Consider the following 19,894-nt stretch of genomic DNA (forward strand, 5'->3'; position numbering starts at 1 on the left):
AGAATAGAAAGAGGAGTGGGAGGCCCCGGTGCATAACTGAGCAAGAGGACAGATACATTAGAACGTCTAGTTTGAGAAACAGATGCCTCACAGGTCCTCAACTGGCAGCTTCATTAAATAGTACCCGCACAAACACCAGTCTCAACGTCAACAGTGAAGAGGCGTCTACGGGATGTGACCTTCTAGGCAGAGTTGCAAAGAAAAGGTCCAGTGTCTGTGTTCTTTTGTCCATCTTAATCGTTTATTTTTATTGGCCAGTCTGAGATATGGCTTTTTCTTTGCAACTCTGCCTAGAAGGTCAGCATCCCAGAGTCACCTCTTCACTGTTGACGTTGAGACTGGTGTTTTGCAGGTACTATTTAATGAAGCTGCCAGTTGAGGACATGTGAGGCATCTGTTTGGTTTGTTATACCAATGTATCCAACACCGAGACAAGACCGAGATACTCAATATATGGTCTCGAGACCGGTCTCGAGTATTATAACACTGACACACACACTCTTACCAGAAAGCATGCCCCAGTCGTGCTGGTCTTCATCACCACTTTGTCACAACTGGACAGCCTCAGCTGAGAACATCACACATCAGGACAGAGCTCACACTCAATTTCATAATGCATGCAAATGAGCTGGGTCTGTATTCATAAAGTGCCTGAGTGCTGATCCAGGACCAGTTTTGGCTTTTAGATTATAATGAATGGACCGGGAGAAACTGGTCCTAGATCAGCAGTCCTACTCTGAGAGGCATCATACAGGCCCTGATCTGTCTCATATTAACTGCTGGCACTCATATGGGCAATTCAGTTCTAAACCAAAATAAAAAGAAAGATGGGAATTGTAATTCTGATGAACCACTGATGTTAAGAGATGCATTATCTACAGAAGAACACAGACCATACATTGTCATCTTCGTCTTCTGTCCAAAGCTTTCCTCGAGTCTTCGTAAGCCTTGAGTCCAAATCTCTTCTCCTTGATCTGAGGCTCTTCTGTTGCTAAAGTCCAAGGCTCTTCTGTTGGTAAAGTCCAAGGCTCTTCTGTTGATAAAGTCCAAGGCTCTTCTGTTGGTAAAGTCCAAGGCTCTTCTGTTGGTAAAGTCCAAGGCTCTTCTGTTGGTAAAGTCCAAGGCTCTTCTGTTGGTAAAGTCCAAGGCTCTTTTGTTGGTAAAGTCCAAGGCTCTTTTGTTGGTAAAGTCCAAGGCTCTTTTGTTGGTAAAGTCCAAGGCTCTTCTGTTGGTAAAGTCCAGGGCTCTTTTGTTGGTAAAGTCCAAGGCTCTTTTGTTGGTAAAGTCCAATGCTCTTCTGTTGGTAAAGTCCAAGGCTCTTCTGTTGGTAAAGTCCAAGGCTCTTCTGTTGGTAAAGTCCAAGGCTCTTCTCTTAGTAAGATCCACAGTTTTTAGTAAAGTCCAAGGCTTTTCTCAAGTGTGAGTAATTTCCAGGGCTTTCCTCCTAGACAATCCACACAAGGGAATCAGATCCACCTCAGTGAATGTGGACGGGAGTTAACAGTAAGTCTCCCCTTGTTAGTCTTGTGTTAGTCCTTAGCTGCTACACCATGCTCATCCTGTTAGCCATATAAGTGGATAGATAAATACTTAGCATTAGTTAACTGGCAATGGTACTGTTTCTACAGGCCTCTCTGGTGTCTCTGTAAATGTGAGTTCAGTGGAGGAGGCAGTGTGGACTTCAGTTTGTCACCCCCTGCCTATCCTGTCACAGGCAGTCAAAATAGTAAGTTTTATAGGCCACAGAGGAAGAAGAGGAGAGGGAGTGCGTCCCAAATGGCCCTCTATCGGCCCTGGTCGAAGTAGTGCACTATATAGCGAATAGGGTGCCATTTGGGACGCAAACCAAGAGCTAGCCTGCTTCACTGTGTAGGCCTATAGACGGGCCTTCTCTATACTTAGAAGCTGATGATGAGTGGCTAAATGTATAACTACCATGTGACTTTAAGGGTTATAGAAGATCATCTGTAATATCAATATGTCGTAAACCAGGTCTAAGGTCATTATAATTGACTCTGATCTGGTCCTTTATCATATGGTCCTCTCCTTCTGCATCAGACTGGGTGCCATGTGTAGTAACTCAGCCTGCTTAGATCTAACATTACATTTCAGACTAATATGTGTCATCGAACACAGAGACCTAGCTACAGTTGCTAGTCTCACTCTCATTGTACCCTCCTCTTGTAAGATTGTTTAGGGACAGAAAGACAGTTTGTGCCTCTATTACTATATAGTAAGTTGAGTTTAATATCTGCCCAGCAACAGTGATTATTAGATATGTGATTGTGTCCTGAGTCTCTATGGCTGCGTTTAGACAGGCAGTCCAATTGTGATATTTTTTAACCAATCGGATGAGCTCTGAAAAAGATAAGGTGTGAAAAGATCTGATGTGATTGGTCAAAAGACCAATTAGTGGGAAAAAGTTCAGAATTGGGCTGACTGTCTAAACGCAGGCTATGGCTCCAATGATGTCTTATTCAGCCTGTTTCCAATATTTGATGTCTTATTCAGCCTGTTTTCTGTGTTTCATGTCTTATTCAGCCTGTTTCCAGTATTTGATGTCTTATTCAGCCTGTTTCCTGTGTTTCATGTCTTATTCAGCCTGTTTCCAGTATTTCATGTCTTAATCAGCCTGTTTGATTTGATTTGCCTGTGTTTGAAAACCAAACGCATAGAAATAAAATAACAGATGAATGTAGCTCTAAACCCCACATTATATTCTTCACACTCCAATATGGTGGCCGAATGTCCCACTTGGATCATAGTATTTAAATTGGAATATCTATTTTACTGCATTTCTATCTACAGGGACCAAGCCTGCAGACTGTTGTGATGGCACAGATAGCCAGCCCAACATGCAGCCCACTGCTGAGTCTGGTATGTCACACCAAGGTGAGAGAGGAGGGGATAGAGGGGGGAAGGCTGATCAGTGAACCCCCAGGCATGCAGGGCTGTCTGGGTATGAATACAGCCGTACCCCTGGGGGGTCCTAACAAAGGCTGCCCCCCATCCTCCAGGCTCCACCATATTGAGAGACATTCCTTCACACAGAGGCTGCTGCTGAATGGCACCCTATTACCCATACCATGAACTGCATTTAACCAGGGCCCATCTCTGGTTAAAAGTAGTGCACTATATAGGAAATAAGGTGTGTGAAACCTATGTGGGCCTCTAGAGAACAGTGCTACAGTGTGTTGGTTGACCCCCAGGGTCTCTAGAGAACAGTGCTAAAGTGTGTTGGTTGGTTGACCCCCAGGGCCTCTAGAGAACAGTGCTAAAGTGTGTTGGTTGGTTGACCCCCAGGGCCTCTAGAGAACAGTGTTACAGTATGTTGGTTGGTTGACCCTCAGGGCTTCTAGAGAACAGTGTTACGGTGTGTTGGTTGACCCCCAGGGCCTCTAGAGAACAGTGTTACAATGTGTTGGTTGGTTGACCCTCAGGGCCTCTAGAGAACAGTGTTACAGTATGTTGGTTGGTTGACCCTCAGGGCCTCTAGAGAACAGTGTTACAGTATGTTGGTTGGTTGACCCTCAGGGCCTCTAGAGAACAGTGTTACAGTATGTTGGTTGACCCCCAGGGCCTCTAGAGAACAGTGTTACAATGTGTTGGTTGGTTGACCCTCAGGGCCTCTAGAGAACAGTGTTACAGTATGTTGGTTGGTTGACCCTCAGGGCCTCTAGAGAACAGTGTTACAGTATGTTGGTTGGTTGACCCTCAGGGCCTCTAGAGAACAGTGTTAGTGTGTTGGTTGGTTGACCCTCAGGGCCTCTAGAGAACAGTGTTACAGTGTGTTAGTTGGTTGACCCTCAGGGCCTCTAGAGAACAGTGTTACAGTGTGTTGGTTGATCCCCAGGGCCTCTAGAGAACAGTGTTAGTGTGTTGGTTGGTTGACCCCCAGGGCCTCTAGAGAACAGTGTTAGTGTGTTGGTTGGTTGACCCTCAGGGCCTCTAGAGAACAGTGTTACAGTGTGTTGGTTGGTTGACTCTCAGGGCCTCTAGAGAACAGTGTTACGGTGTGTTGGTTGACCCCCAGGGCCTCTAGAGAACAGTGTTACAATGTGTTGGTTGGTTGACCCTCAGGGCCTCTAGAGAACAGTGTTACAGTATGTTGGTTGGTTGACCCTCAGGGCCTCTAGAGAACAGTGTTAGTGTGTTGGTTGGTTGACCCTCAGGGCCTCTAGAGAACAGTGTTACAGTGTGTTAGTTGGTTGACCCTCAGGGCCTCTAGAGAACAGTGTTACAGTGTGTTGGTTGACCCCCAGGGCCTCTAGAGAACAGTGTTAGTGTGTTGGTTGGTTGACCCCCAGGGCCTCTAGAGAACAGTGTTAGTGTGTTGGTTGGTTGACCCTCAGGGCCTCTAGAGAACAGTGTTACAGTATGTTGGTTGGTTGACTCTCAGGGCCTCTAGAGAACAGTGTTACGGTGTGTTGGTTGACCCCCAGGGCCTCTAGAGAACAGTGTTACAATGTGTTGGTTGGTTGACCCTCAGGGCCTCTAGAGAACAGTGTTACAGTATGTTGGTTGGTTGACCCTCAGGGCCTCTAGAGAACAGTGTTACAGTATGTTGGTTGGTTGACCCTCAGGGCCTCTAAAGAACAGTGTTACAGTGTGTTGGTTGGTTGACTCTCAGGGCCTCTAGAGAACAGTGTTACGGTGTGTTGGTTGGTTGACCCTCAGGGCCTCTAGAGAACAGTGTTAGTGTGTTGGTTGGTTGACCCTCAGGGCCTCTAGAGAACAGTGTTAGTGTGTTGGTTGGTTGACCCTCAGGGCCTCTAGAGAACAGTGTTACAGTATGTTGGTTGGTTGACCCTCTGGGCCTCTAGAGAACAGTGTTAGTGTGTTGGTTGGTTGACCCTCAGGGCCTCTAGAGAACAGTGTTAGTGTGTTGGTTGGTTGACCCTCAGGGCCTCTAGAGAACAGTGTTAGTGTGTTGGTTGGTTGACCCTCAGGGCCTCTAGAGAACAGTGTTACAGTATGTTGGTTGGTTGACCCTCAGGGCCTCTAGAGAACAGTGTTACGGTATGTTGGTTGGTTGACCCTCTGGGCCTCTAGAGAACAGTGTTACGGTGTGTTGGTTGGTTGACCCTCAGGGCCTCTAGAGAACAGTGTTACGGTGTGTTGGTTGACCCCCAGGGCCTCTAGAGAACAGTGTTACAATGTGTTGGTTGGTTGACCCTCAGGGCCTCTAGAGAACAGTGTTACAGTATGTTGGTTGGTTGACCCTCAGGGCCTCTAGAGAACAGTGTTACAGTATGTTGGTTGGTTGACCCTCAGGGCCTCTAAAGAACAGTGTTACCGTGTGTTGGTTGGTTGACCCCCAGGGCCACTAAAGAACAGTGTTACAGTGTGTTGGTTGGTTGACCCTCAGGGCCTCTAGAGAACAGTGTTACGGTGTGTTGGTTGGTTGACCCTCAGGGCCTCTAGAGAACAGTGTTACAGTGTGTTGGTTGACCCTCAGGGCCTCTAGAGAACAGTGTTACAGTATGTTGGTTGGTTGACTCCCAGGGCCTCAGCAGGTCTTCTCTGTGTCACAACGTGTCACAGATGTCACACAGAGATGTCAGATGGTCCAGCACCACCTCAGACAATTCATTACATTTTTGGTGTAATTCCTATTTATGGATAAGGCTTAAAATACAGGATACAATCTTGCTATGTCACATGATGCACAAAACACAGGGTATAGCCTACAACAATTACTTAATTTACATGTTATATGTCCCTAATAGGTTGATTAAGTCTCAATGGAACACATTTCATGAGTGGGGGTAGTCACTATTGAAAGCATGCCTCCTCCTATATCATTATCTATATCTTCTCTCCCCCTCTTCACCTCCCACAGCCAGACCTCCCTCTCCACAACTACACTGCCCCTCCCTGTCCCACTCTCTCTCCCTCTCATCAGCCAGACCTCCCTCTCCTCTCCTCTCTGAGGCAGGACCCCTGGGTGGGGTAATATCCTTGACATCAGCCACTGATCAGGAACCCAGTGGCAGGTTTATGGCATGTCCAGCAGAGAGGGAGAAACAGGGGAGGGTGGAGGGGATGAATGAGTGATCTACAGGAGAGAGGAGAGAGACAATGGAATAGTATTATGCTTGCTTTCTCCTGGTAATGCTCTCTCTCTATCCTCTGAAAACCGTTAGATTTACTTTAGTGGCACAGAAAATCATTGCAACAAATAGAACGCATCATAGTAGTATGCTCATAGCCAATCCAAACAATGTCCTTCCAATAATTTCATTAGGTAAAATTGAAATGTTCCTGAAACACGTGGGCGATAACTACCTTCCACTTTTTGTAGCAGACTAGCGTTCATACTATCCAAAAGATGGAGTGCAGCTTTTAAGTGAAGATTACTTCATTACACATTTGGCTACGTTACGCAAAATGCTGACAGGCAATCTTTCATAATTGGCTACAATTAAATATGTTGAGATGCATTCCTTCCCATAGTCTTGTCTTTACAATGTAGCGTTCCGCTTTGATTTATTGTGATGCAGTTGCACTGGCTTTTCAAGTGTGACAAAGTACACGGTCACAGCAGTGTCCCGGATTACCATGGCAAACACATATAAACATACCGGTAAAGAGGCTTCCTTTCAGTTTCCTTCAAAAGGCTTGATCCTCATTCCAATCCTTAAACATGCCATCATATCAAAGTGCGGTTAAATCAACGCTGAAGCTGGGCCTTGGTCGAGGTGTGAACCGCTACATGGTAATTAAATATTTTAAAAAATATGCCATTTAGCAAACGCTTTTATCCAAAGCGAATTACAGTCATGCGTGCATACATTTTTATTTTTATTTTTTTTGTGTATGGGTGGTCCCGGGGATCGAACCCACTACCTTGGCGTTACAAGCGCCGTGCTCTACCAGCTGAGTAATAATTTACTTTACATTTTAGTCATTCAGCAGACGCTCTTATCCAGAGCGACTTACAGTTAGTGAGTGCATACATTTTCATACTGCCCCCCCCGTGGGAATCGAACCCACAACCCTGGCGTTGCAAACGCCATGCTCTACCAACTGAGATACACAACCCCTTCTAATGTATTCACCGCTGCCTTCCTATTCACCTATTATTTTACTAAGTGAATTTCATGTTATTTTCATGTTATATAATTTGTTATGCAGAAGGATAAAAATGCAGTCATTGAGCAAAAATAAATGTTTCTTAACTGTTTATTCATCAGAAGATTTGTATGTAGTTCCATAAATAATTATTGAGAAGCAAAAACAACCAAGTATATTTTATATTTGTTTATTAAATATATCCAATGACTCACATACATAAATATATAATTTACATCCATATAGGCCTACAATAAGACAAACGTGGTCAGGTGAGGTGGGAAAGTGCAGAACAACGTTTCACATAATCACGTGGAGTGGAGGACAGTCTTTGTGAATAAAGATAGATTCTAAATAAGCTGACACACATATGCTCATGATTTTACATTTGCCATCATAATAGTTTGCATAGAATAACGCTATAGCCCTGTCTCTTTTCAATCATTTAGGTCCTCGGTATCTCCTTCTGTAGTTGTGTCCGTGGCCTCCCTCTCTTCTGGCACACACGTGTTTGACCATCACTTGAGAGCAGTTCTCACACTTGACCGTGCAGCACCATTGGAACTTACAGTTACAGCTGCTGACTATCTCAGTCCTCCTCTCCTCCACCCTCAGGCCGCACTCATGGCACAGTCTGCGGCAGCTCCTCTTCTGCCACTGGTTCAAGCCCTCGCTGTGCTGCAGGCACTCCCTGCCCTCAGTACCGTGAAGGCCCAGGCTGACGTTCTGACCGCAGTAGTCCGGAGATTCCTCCAGGTAAATGAGCTCCGTCCGGGCGATGCTGCTGAACGCGTCCGCAATGGCGCCCCTGTTGTCGGCGCTGTTCCCGGACCTCATCCGCCTCTTGTCCATCTCCAGTTTCTGCGCCTGGTCGTGTTTGATTTTGAGGTAGTTGCCGATGTCTCTGAAGTCAGACAACTGCATCCAGCAGGTCTGAACGGAGCAACTTTCAGACATACCGTGGCACCTGCAGATGCGCTTCATGGTGGCCTTCACCGCCTGCTCAACAGACACAGGGGTTATAGTGGGTAATAACTAAAAAGTGTGATTGAATGAAAGCACACAACCAATGCGTCATAACATGGCCAATTCATGTGTAATAATAAGATTAACTAATGGGTAATACCATGGTCAACCCATGCGTAATGCCATAGCTCTCCATGCAGGAGTCTGGAACGAAATAACTCACCAGTCTACCCGCCTCGTTGTTATGAAGGTTGACAGCCGCCCGTGAGTCCTGGCCCGTCTCAAGCGCGTCCACGTACTGTTTTGACATCCTTTCCCCAAAGTCCAAGTTATCGCTGCAGCCACCCCACAACCACCCACGCCCCCCTGGGGACAGGAGACAAGCAAAAACATGAGTATGGGCACACATAGCAGGATGCAAGAATATTATCACTTTCTTATTCAGGTCTACTCTCTCATTGTTGTGTGTGTTACCGATTTGACCGTTTCTCGAGCCATCACAGCCGCAGTTGTCCAGGTCCCCGAGGCTACAGTTGCGGGTCAGTGTGTACATCACACCAGCTGCGCTGATCGCGTGCACAAAAGAGGTCTCACTCGTGGCTACAGGAATAGATAGACATCGAACATATAAATATGTACTCAAATATTTCACTTTTACACAATGTCAGGTAAATATAAATTAATTGTATGCATGGTGTAGCCATAGCCTCGAACACACCTACAGCGTCATTGTGTAAAATGGTTCGCTGCATAATCTGGATATGTGTGCAACAGAAGTTCAACATTTACCTTCTGCTACCATTTCTGTCAAGCCATCAACGCATACGTTCGATTTATCCAATGTATGCACCACACAGAACGCACTGCAACTGCCTCTGCAACGCAGTGCTGCAAGGCAACCGCAGCGTTCCGTTGGAAATGAATGTACTTCTGGTGAACCAAAACGCATAAACACTGTAGATGTAATCACGGCGTAAGGGCTTCACAACTCGCATACATATTACATTCTATGCATTAGATTTTACTCATTGGGTATCAAAGCTCTGTTTGTAACATAGGCAACAGAGACTTGCATTCTCAGACGTAAATGCTACAGTAGGCTATGTATTCTGAGACATTCTACCGCAGCGAAGGCCTTTGTGAGTAGACAGTTGGAGCGCGCTCTCCGGGCAGTTCCACCTGTCCCACGCAAACTGGTGTTTACATTCCTGGATCCCGCTCTGAGCGCCCACTTGCACGCTACTGGCATACGTCAGATAGGCCTGGAGATAAGAGAGAGCATGTTAAATCCACAATTGAATATCCTCAAAACTAAAAAAGAATAATCCAAGTGACATTTGGATGAGATGAATACCTTTCTACTATTGAATACGCATTGAGTTGTGATGAAAAATGCTATTAAAGCAGGTTATGCATTCGTCCATCATTACGCAGTACTGAAACGATCCTATTGAAATAGACAAATGTTTTGTGCACTCATGATGCCAGGAGTACCTTTTGGGAATCTTTGCATAATAGTTTGGAACACTTGTTTTCCCTAAGGTTACTTATAAAGCAAACAATTCGAATAAAAATCTTACCTTGGGTCCAGTCATAAGAAAATTGTTCACGGCCCTAAAAGAGAGAAAATATAGCCTGAAACAACCTTTTAAAACCGAGACACTAGCTAAATGAAAACTAAAGACGTTATAAATCAAATGTGTTAGAAGTGGGGTCTTACCAGGCATGTCCAATAAGAGTGTTGTGGAGAAGGAAAAGTACCAGGAGACAAAGGAACGAACAGAAGACCATTGTGAGTGTTTTTACCTCCAACCCTAAGGGAGAGATCTGGGCATGTGATGAGGACACGCAGCTTTCGCCTTTAATTTAAGAGAAGGAATCAGAAACAAATGGGTACCTTGTCCTTTGTCTCGGTGTTCCGAGGATGCTGATTGGACAATGGCCACATAAGACTGGAGGAAACGCCTATTGAGAACTTCAAAGGGTGTCAGGACAAGACAGTTTATTTTCTTCCCTCAGGCGATGACACCAGCGGCCAGATTAATGAGATGATCCTGGCCTCCCGTGGAGACCTCGCCCTCAACACCACCAATAAACAAAAACAGACTGCCGAATCAGAACATTAAAAGCAACAAACTTCGTCGGCACAGGATGTACATTCAGAACAGGACTCGAAATAAGATTCAAATATTTAATTTGCAATTCCCAGTACAAAAATAAAACATAACGTGATAATGACACTTAAAACAATTTCATAATTTATATAAAAAATGGACAAACCGAATTTACACACAGGCCTCTAACCCATTTAGACAACTATATTTATCTGCATACACCCCCAAAGTGACAAGTAAACTTAAACTAGCATGAACAAAATAACATTGTGATGATAAATACACATTTATCACAGGAATGATTTTTTAAATTTTTTTTTAGAACATATCATAAATCTATTGGATTGTCAAAATGTTAGAGCCTATAAAGTGCATTTTAAATAAGGGACAAAAGTGGAAATAGTCTGTCACCCGATGTGGAATGGATGAGAATACATGTTGATCATGAACAAGTTACAGGAGAAATCACGTGTCAAATATTTGGGTAACATCATACAATTCATACAATCCCAGACAGATGAATATGGATTAAATTAACTAATAAAACATGTTTAAATAACGAATATGAAAATAAACTGTCCCCTTCATAATTATCCTCATGCATAGATAGCCACAGTCTGTGCAGGCGCAAATCAACTGCGCTGCACGCGGTGCCTTCTCCCACTTTTCCTCGTGCCCTTCTGAGGCCTGCGCCCCCTGTCCCTGCGCGCGCAGTAGTATTTGGTCACGACCTGCGTGCACCGCTCGCACTTGACCGTGCAGCACCAGTGGAATTTACAGTTACAGCTGCTGACTATCTCAATCCGCCTCTCCTCCACCCTCAGGCCGCACTCATGGCACAGCCGGCGGCAACTCCTCCTCTCCCACTGGGAGAGGTTATTTTCCCCCTGCAGACACTCCCTCCCCTCGGTGCCCTGGAGCCCCAGGCTCTTGTTCTTGGTACAGTAGTCTGGAGATTCCTCCAGGTAAATGAGCTCTGTCCGGGCGATGCTGCTGAAAGCGTCCGCGATGGCGCCCCTGTTGTCGGCGCTGTTCCCGGACCTCATCCGCCTCTTGTCCATCTCCAGTTTTTGCGCCTGGTCGTGTTTGACTTTGAGGTAGTTGCCGATGTCTCTGAAGTCAGACAACTGCATCCAACAGGTCTGGACGGAGCAGCTCCCAGAGACGCCGTGGCACTTACAGGCTCGCTTCATGGTCGCCTTGATCGCCTAGAGAGAGCTTCAGTCAGTTATGTATTCAATAATACCTCACACCAGTTCATTTGTAAATTTATGTTCGATCTGATAGGCTGAAAATAACGAAAACTCCACAACAACGAATCCAAATGATAACCAAAATAGTTATCCAGTCCAAACAGATGACATCTGCCCGCAAATGTACAAAACATTCCAAGGAAATAACATAATTTAAACAAACAGTAAACCCATATAGGCCTACCACCGGCAGTATAGCCTGTATGAGATCACCACCGGCAGTATAGCCTGTATGAGATCACCACCGGCAGTATAGCCTGTATGAGATCACCACCGGCAGTATAGCCTGTATGAGATCTGTCACTCACCAGTCTACCAGCTTCATTGTTGTGCAGGTTCACAGCTGCGCGTGAGTCGTGGCCGTTCTCCAGCGCGTCCACAAACTGTTTGGACATCTTCTCCCCAAATTTCACGTTATCACTGCAGCCCCCCCAGATCCAACCCCTACCACCTGGAGAGAGATACGGCAGGGTTAGTCTATGTAAGTATGTCCATGTCCAAGTATTACTGCCCTTACTTCTGTGGAATTTCAGTGATGTCTTCTATGTGTAATTCTGCCCATTTTTGGTTCTGTGCGTAATGGTGTAAATGTGTGCAATTCTGTTATTTGAGAATATAATACATGGTCACATAATTCAAATAGGTTGCTACACTCAATGTTATAAAGTCAGATGGTAATGGTATATAAACTCACCTATCTGTCCAATATTGGAGTCATCACATCCACAGTTATCAAAATCCCCCATACTACAGTTCTTGGTGAGAGTGTACATCACCCCTGCAGCACTGATGGCGTGGACGAAAGACGTCTCTCTTGTGGCTGGAATTTAAAGAGATCATGGTTGTCAATGTTATGGTTAAAGTTAACACACGGTCAGTGTGATGACATTGGTAAATATCAGACTCTTGTAAATTGCTATGTGTAATTTCCTTAGACCGACTCACTACAAGCCTAGTCTATTTGCCATTGGAAAGTTTTTATTTCGAGGGATTAGGCAGCCTATAGAGCGCTGCCTGGTAAGTATAAATCTATTCTCACCACTGCGCAGTCCATGAGTTGACAGTTGGAGCGCGCTCTCCGGGCAGTTCCACCTGTCCCACGCGAACTGGTGTTTGCATTCCTGAATCCCGCTCTGCGCGCCCACCTGCACGCTACTGGCATACGTCAGATAGGCCTGGAGGGGCACACGGATAAAGAGACAGTGTAAATCACAGGTTCTCGTTCGTTATAAGTATTGGACCAAACATTTAATGTGTTTTCCAGCTTGGCCTCCTTGTTTGAGCTATTCTTTTGTTTTTATTAGAAAACACATTTCCCGTTAAGTTGCAGCGAAAACATTTGCAACGTGATATTCCTTTTGTACCTGAATCCGTAAGGGCTATTTTAACCAAGCAGTCTAAGTACACGAGCCCAATAAGTAAATAAAGATCCGTTACCTTTGGTCCAGTCATCAGGAAGTTATTCACCGACCTATGGAAAACAGAAACCAAACACAGTCAAGACATGGTAATAGTGCCATCGTGTAAACCGATTTTTCCCACCCCATTGCCTATATAACTGGTCGTGGCATAACTGATGAAATGCCAACGACAACAGGTAAAAAGCCTACCATGCGGTAGCGTACAGAACATGACAACACATGGACAGGACCAGTGATGTCAGCAGTTGGCACGGTCCCATGGCAGCTAATGAGTCTTCTGCGTCCAAAACAACGGCCTCCGTGGAGTATCCCAAGCGGAAATACTGAGGCGGGCGGTCAGAGAAAGAGAGAGAGAAAGAGTAGGCTAGATGCAACTGAGCTCTGTGACTGGACCGTAAAGACATTTATAGTGTCGTTGTGTTTGATTGACAGATTTGTTCTGTTGGTAACGTTTCACTGTGAAAATGCGCCAACCATGTCATTGAATGCCGTGTTATATAGAGACATAGGAAACACGTCGGTGCATAACTGCACTTCAAAGCTTCAGCACAGACACAGTTTTAACAGCCCCCATCCATCCATCCATCCATTCATTCCATTTCCCAGGGGTAACTCTTTATAGACTTTTCCCACGAATAAGTGTATCAAGTGCTAAATTGCAGAGTTGATTATTATTATTAGTGGTAGTAGTAGTAGTAGCATGATTAGTATTAACTATATTGGGTTCGGATCTATAGGCCTACAATACACATTCAACGAGGTTGTGTAGCCTAAACGTGCAGCCATTTCTGGATGTGAAATGGGCCCTTGCATGGATACACATCCCAAACAACACTATATGGTTGTTGGCGCAACATTTAAATGTGTGCATTTTAGTCGCTGTCTTTTACCTGGATATACACGGATATATTGTGTAGGAACATAGCCTATATTTCCATTCAAAATACACTACAATCGGCCTACACAGAGTATATTGTCCCCACATGCATACACTTGGCTCTTCAGGGTAGGCCTTTTCTCTATACCAACTTATTAGATGTCATAATATGACATAATATATTTATTTAGCAATAATACATATAGTATTTATAATCAGACTGAATATGTGTGTGTCCCCTATACTGACTTCATCCCCTAGGGAGTCTCCCGCCCTGTCTGTCTGTCTGACCTGGTAGGAGCTCTGTTCTTGGGGAAATAACACTGCGGTCTCGGGAGGGACTGGGTGACTACAAAGTCATAAATTCATTCAGCACCGTTCGCTAAGAGTCATGTAAATAAAGCCTCACACATCGGCGACATTGGCACCGCCGCGATAATAAGATAATAGCCGATTCCATGGGAACGAAGTCGGTGTGAAAATAGTCTGGAATTTAAGGAGAGGATGGGGATGTAAAACGAAATGAGAGAGACAATGTAGGCCATTTGTAAGAAATGCAATATTTTTGACAATACTCTATATTTTAAATAGCCTAGGCCTACTGTTGAAACAAAAAAAACATTCATTTCAATCCTCTAAATTAAATATATGTTAACAAATTTGCCATGAGTGTCTGAATGATGGGTAAACTTGATATTCACTGACATGATTTGATGCAGTTTTGTCTTATTTCAAATCACCGGTCATCATCTGCCAGTTTCTATTAGGCCTAATTCACATTCATATCGGATTTGATATGAGAAAGATTAGCCTAACCTGTGATCACTATTGATTACCATTGGCCTAGCCTATAGTTTCCATTTCAATCAGATCACTGGGGCATGTTAAATCCTCTATAAGTCACTCAAAATCCCCTAAAACAACTTCTCACTCCACGGTCAGACAATAGCAAAGTCCTTGTAGGACAATATAGGCGCGCGCAGGTGACGATAATCCGGACTAATTAGATATCGGCCACTTGGCCGTTCCACTGTAGCTGAAAGCTACATTTCCCACACCTAGCCGAGAAAAATAAAAGGCGATTAAACGATTATCTTTGATGGCTGATCTCAACCCATTTCTGTCTGTAGACACCTACAAATAGGCTTTGCCGCTACTGGCTTTATGGGTTCATAACAACCTGTAAAACAATAGTCCATCAATCTGGGCGTTATTTTACATTGATGCTACAAGCCTATATAAACATCGAAACTTAATCAAAACACAAACAGAAGCTCATTGCGAAATAAATCAATCAATATTGATCGTGAATGAGTCGATAGGCTATTATTTAAATTCATTACAAGTTGATAAATCATCACTACAACTCAAAAGGGGCATCGCATGTTGATAACTTAAAATGATATCAAATAAGTAGGCTAATATAGCCCAGTAATGTGCTCACCTTTTCGCACAGGTATTCCATGTTGTCTTCCTCTCAGGACTCACTCAGCTGTCGCTAATGATCAGGGTCAGTGCGGATGGCTCACACAGACAGACAGGCTTTACATTGATTGCATACAAACAGGAATATAAAATAATAGTAGTGGGACATTGGGGATTTTCTGGGGCTAATATACAATACACTACCTACACTACAGTCAGTACACGTTGATTGAGTGATGTGTATTATCCAACGGACTGGTTCAAAGCACTGGACATCGACCCGCATCACAGATTAAGATAAACATGTAAAACGCGTTTTAATTAAATTGTTCTAACTGACGTTTCAGACTCATTAGGCGCGTCCATGGTGTGGTGATTGGCGATTTACGCAGCTGTTATTCACCTCAAGTTGCCTAGGCTAGGCTATATTTATGGTGCAGGGTGTGATAAGCGGAGTCATAAAACTGATAAAGGGAGCAGGAGGTGAGAGGCTAGACGTGGCAGGACTGGCGACGCCAGCGACCCAGGTAGTTCAAAAGAGAGCCTGCCTCACAAACTATTACACATTAGCCAGAGGTGGCTCTAGCCTTTTGGGTGCCCTAAGCGAGATTTGGTGGTGGGGGGAGGGCACACCTACATCTTAACAGACATACTGGAACAATTAGGTTTAAGTGCCTTGCTCAAGGGTTATTCACTTAGTCAGCTCAGGGAATCAAACCAGCAACCTTTTGGTTACTGGCCCAACACTAGTAACCATAGCCATAGGGCTTTGGTTAAACGTAGTGCACTTAATCGTTTGCCACCTCCTTGGCAAAACATTTTAGTGGCCCCCTTCTTTAAAGCTAATTTCCTGCAAGTCTACACATTTCTTAATGACTTATGCCATGCTTATATGATCTGAGTGAGAATGACTAACAAAATAAATGGGGGCCCCCTGGAGTTCAAGGCCCCTGGGCATGGTCAGTATTAGGTCATGATTATTACAAGGTTAGATAGTCTAGCCAGCTAACTACCAATCTACCAATTGTTAGCTGACATGGCTAATTGAGTGACTATCAGTGACAGACATAACAAGAGAACAACTAATGATGCACAACTAAGGCTGTGTGATATGGCCAAAATATCATGTCACGGCATGGGGGGAAAAATGGACGGTATGACAGTATTTTACAGTATTTTATGTTTTTGATTAATAAAAGTTATACATTTGCTTTATGAGTAGATAATAATTTTCAGCATTTTCATAAATGTCTGCATTTCCTGCACTAATTTAAAATCATTTGTATATTTAACCAAATGTTGCAATTGCGATCTGACTTGTGATTTAGAGAAAAACACTTGGGTGAACTGTTGGAAATAGAATGATTATTCTAATTCTATAGTTAGAATATACTGTAATAGTGGTCACTTTGAATACAGTGTTGTTTGACATGACAACGAATAAAAATGCCAGGGAGGAGTTATTGTGACAGGGTAGGAACTAAAGTGTTTCCTAGGGGACCCTATAATCTTTGGCTACATTTAATGTTTTCTCTTAGCTACTTCATGTAGCTAACATATTCATGCTTTGCGTATTCCTCTTTGATTTAGAAGACACTGTCACTGGTATTATCAGGCTGTATAGCTAATTACGCTTGCTCTGACTCTGTATGTTTATTAGCTAGCTAGCTAACTAGCGATTAGCATTAGCGGCTAACAAGATTTAGGCCCAACTTGCTAAGAAAAGACAAACTGGCTGTTTGCAGATGTAAGAAACACAAACTAATAGTGTAATTATAGAACACTTGTGGATTTATATTAAGAAGCGAAAACAGCATCATTGTCATCAACATTGTTGCATGCGCTGCATTGACCACGCAGACCGAACATAAGTGTCTTGTGGTCAAGCAACAACAAATACGGGGGGTGGGGCTAGGTCTGTGTGGAAAGTGGCAAGGAGAGAGCGGAGAGAGATGACTCAAGTAGCGAAGTAAACTATACAAATGTGCGTTACACACGGCGTATCACGTTTAACAAACCAAAGATTCAAATACCGTTACAGAAGGTAAAGTAAAAACCCAAACGGGTCCGTGCATCAATACCGGTATATCGTAAAATACGGTATACGGCCCAGCCCTATGCACAACCACATTTTGAAATTGCACCTGGTGTATTCTACTATTCTAACGCTCAATAGTAAGTTGAGACCCCGACTAAGTTCCTAAATTTCTTTAGTAATAATTGGTCAGGGGACACCTAGCAGCCGGGGGCCCTAAGCGACCGCTTATGTCGCATATACCTGGAACCGGCCCTGCGATTTAACAAGCATTAAAACAATACAAAAAGATCTACGTTATTCATTTCATTTTTCATTTTAGTCATTTAGCAGACGCTCTTATCCAGAGCGACTTACAGTTAGTGAGTGCATACATTATTTTGTTATTTTTCATACTGGCCCCCTGTGGGAATCGAACCCACAACCCTGGCGTTGCAAACGCCATGCTCTACCAACTGAGCTACATCCCTGCCGGCCATTCCCTCCCCTAATCTGGACGACGCTGGGCCAATTGTGCGCCGCCCCATGGGTCTCCCGGTCGTGGCCGGCTACGACAGAGCCTGGATTCGAACCAGGATCTCTAGTGGCACAGCTATGCAGTGCCTTAGACCACTGCGCCACTCAGGAGTATAAATGGTACCAGCCTACCTTATGGGTGTGTGTTTGCAAAGAAGAATATGGGCAATAAATATATCTCTAATTGTCAGACCGAGTTTTTGACCTGGTTTTCAATACTACAGGGATATCAGGCTTGTAATTGTATTAATTATGATTCATGACATGTCTGAACTGTAGGTGTGAATATGCCGATTTAACTTCTGTCTTCCTCTACTGGGCAAAACTGTCTGCAAAACCCCACTATTGCCATGTTAATTCTATCCACTCAAGAATCATGTATTATTTCATAATTTCATTTATTGTATTGGTAGCCTAATTTTGTACATATGTTCTGTATTTGTCTAATGTACTACATATTCTAAGTAGGGACTGTCCATACCCCCTTTGAGACTACTATATTATTCTCAAACATCATTCATCGTAAGAGAAAGTCAGACCCAAATCTGTTGTTTTGTATTACACCCCTTTGTCTTTAATTCATAAAGAAAAGTAAAAAGTGAAATATGAAAACATCTCCATAATCCCCCCACCTTCCTCTCCTCGACCTCTCTTAGCCTGGATCCCTGACTTGGTTTGGTGTTCAACAACAAGGGCCCCTAGCCCTTAGCCCCTACCCTAGTACCTTTCGTAGTTCTGAGTGGTTTGGATGGGTATAAGCTAGGAAATAAGGACTAGGGAGCAAGGGGGTAAAGGCTATGGGGTAAGGGGGTAAAGGCTATGGGAGTAAAGGGGTAGAGGCTAGGGGGTAAGGGGGTAAAGGCTGGGGGTAAGGGGGTAGAGATAAGGGGGTAGAGGCTGGGGGGTAGAGGCTAGGGGGTAGAGGCTAGGGGGTAAGGGGGTAAAGGCTGGGGGTAAGGGGGTAAAGGCTGGGGGGTAGAGGCTAGGGGGTAAGGGGGTAAAGGCTGGGGGTAAGGGGATAAAGGCTAGGGGGTAAGGGGATAAAGGCTAGGGAGTAAAGGGGTAGAGGCTAGGGGGTAAGGGGGTAGAGGCTAGGGGGTAGAGGCTAGGGGGTAAGGGGATAAAGGCTAGGGAGTAAAGGGGTAGAGGCTAGGGGGTAAGGGGGTAGAGGCTAGGGGGTAAGGGGGTAGAGGCTAGGGGGTAGAGGCTAGGGGGTAAGGGGGTAGAGGCTAGGGGGTAAGGGGGTAGAGACTAGGGGGTAGAGACTAGGGGGTAAGGGGGTAGAGGCTAGGGGGTAGAGGCTAGGGGGTAAGGGGGTAGAGGCTAGGGGGTAGAGACTAGGGGGTAAGGGGGTAAAGGCTGGGGGTAAGGGGGTAAGGGGGTAGAGGCTAGGGGGTAAGGGGATAAAGGCTAGGGAGTAAAGGGGTAGAGGCTAGGGGGTAAGGGGGTAGAGGCTAGGGGGTAAGGGGGTAGAGGCTAGGGGGTAAGGGGGTAGAGGCTAGGGGGTAAGGGGGTAGAGGCTAGGGGGTAAGGGGATAAAGGCTAGGGGGTAAAGGCTAGGGAGTAAAGGGGTAGAGGCTAGGGGGTAAGGGGGTAGAGACTAGGGGGTAAGGGGGTAGAGACTAGGGGGTAAAGGGGTAGAGACTAGGGGGTAAGGGGGTAGAGGCTAGGGAGTAGAGGCTAGGGGGTAAAGGATAGGGGTAAAGGGGTAGAGGCTAGGGGGTAGAAGCTAGGGAGTAAGGGGGTAGAGATTAGGTGTTGTTTCTGGCCCAATACTTGTTCTTTAAAGCAGAACCATCCTGGCAGCCAGGCTACAGCTATATTCCCCAAATGATAGATAGACCCCTGTGAAGATGAAATGCTGTGTCCCAAATGGCACCATATTCCCTATATAGTGGACCAGGTCAAAAGTATTGCACGATATAGGGAATAGGGTGCCATTTGGGATGCATCCCATGTACCCTCCACTATTGCATCTCCTGGGGACCTACAGCACCCTGTTATACAACAAAAAGTGACTTAGAGTAGAATACTGAGACAGACAGTCAAAACAAAGTGCTTTTGTTGGTGGCATCTCTGCCTCCTCTCCTCTTCTCCTCCTCTCCTCTTCTCCTCCTCTGCACCAAGTCATATCAAGGCGTGGCGTCCCCTTTCCTTTCCTGTTCAATGGCTGAAACAGAAGACAGGAAGACACAAATGTCAGTGCACACATC

The 19,894-nt window shown here is 44.8% G+C and overlaps 3 protein-coding genes across 3 annotated transcripts in view; all 3 read right to left on the reverse strand.

The window, feature by feature from the left end:
* LOC311107599 (monocarboxylate transporter 8-like) overlaps positions 1-19,894 on the reverse strand; it is a 274,710-nt gene that overhangs the window by 143,121 nt on the left and 111,695 nt on the right. The gene's annotated exons all lie outside the window — the stretch shown is intronic.
* LOC311107250 (protein Wnt-8a-like) lies at positions 7,516-9,831 on the reverse strand (the record flags this gene model as incomplete). Its single annotated transcript, XM_084149732.1, has 6 exons — positions 7,516-8,073; positions 8,264-8,406; positions 8,515-8,640; positions 9,164-9,302; positions 9,621-9,654; positions 9,761-9,831. 6 exons carry the CDS (start codon positions 9,829-9,831, stop codon positions 7,516-7,518), a joined length of 1,071 nt encoding a protein of 356 aa, XP_084005858.1.
* LOC311107352 (protein Wnt-8a-like) lies at positions 10,787-15,170 on the reverse strand (the record flags this gene model as incomplete). The annotated part of the gene is made up of 7 exons (XM_084149839.1): positions 10,787-11,362; positions 11,716-11,858; positions 12,102-12,227; positions 12,447-12,582; positions 12,845-12,878; positions 13,018-13,151; positions 15,150-15,170. 7 exons carry the CDS (start codon positions 15,168-15,170, stop codon positions 10,787-10,789), a joined length of 1,170 nt encoding a protein of 389 aa, XP_084005965.1.

Source organism: Coregonus lavaretus (assembly GCF_964263955.1).
Source record: "Coregonus lavaretus genome assembly, chromosome: 32".
Classification (NCBI taxonomy): Eukaryota; Metazoa; Chordata; class Actinopteri; order Salmoniformes; family Salmonidae; genus Coregonus; species Coregonus lavaretus.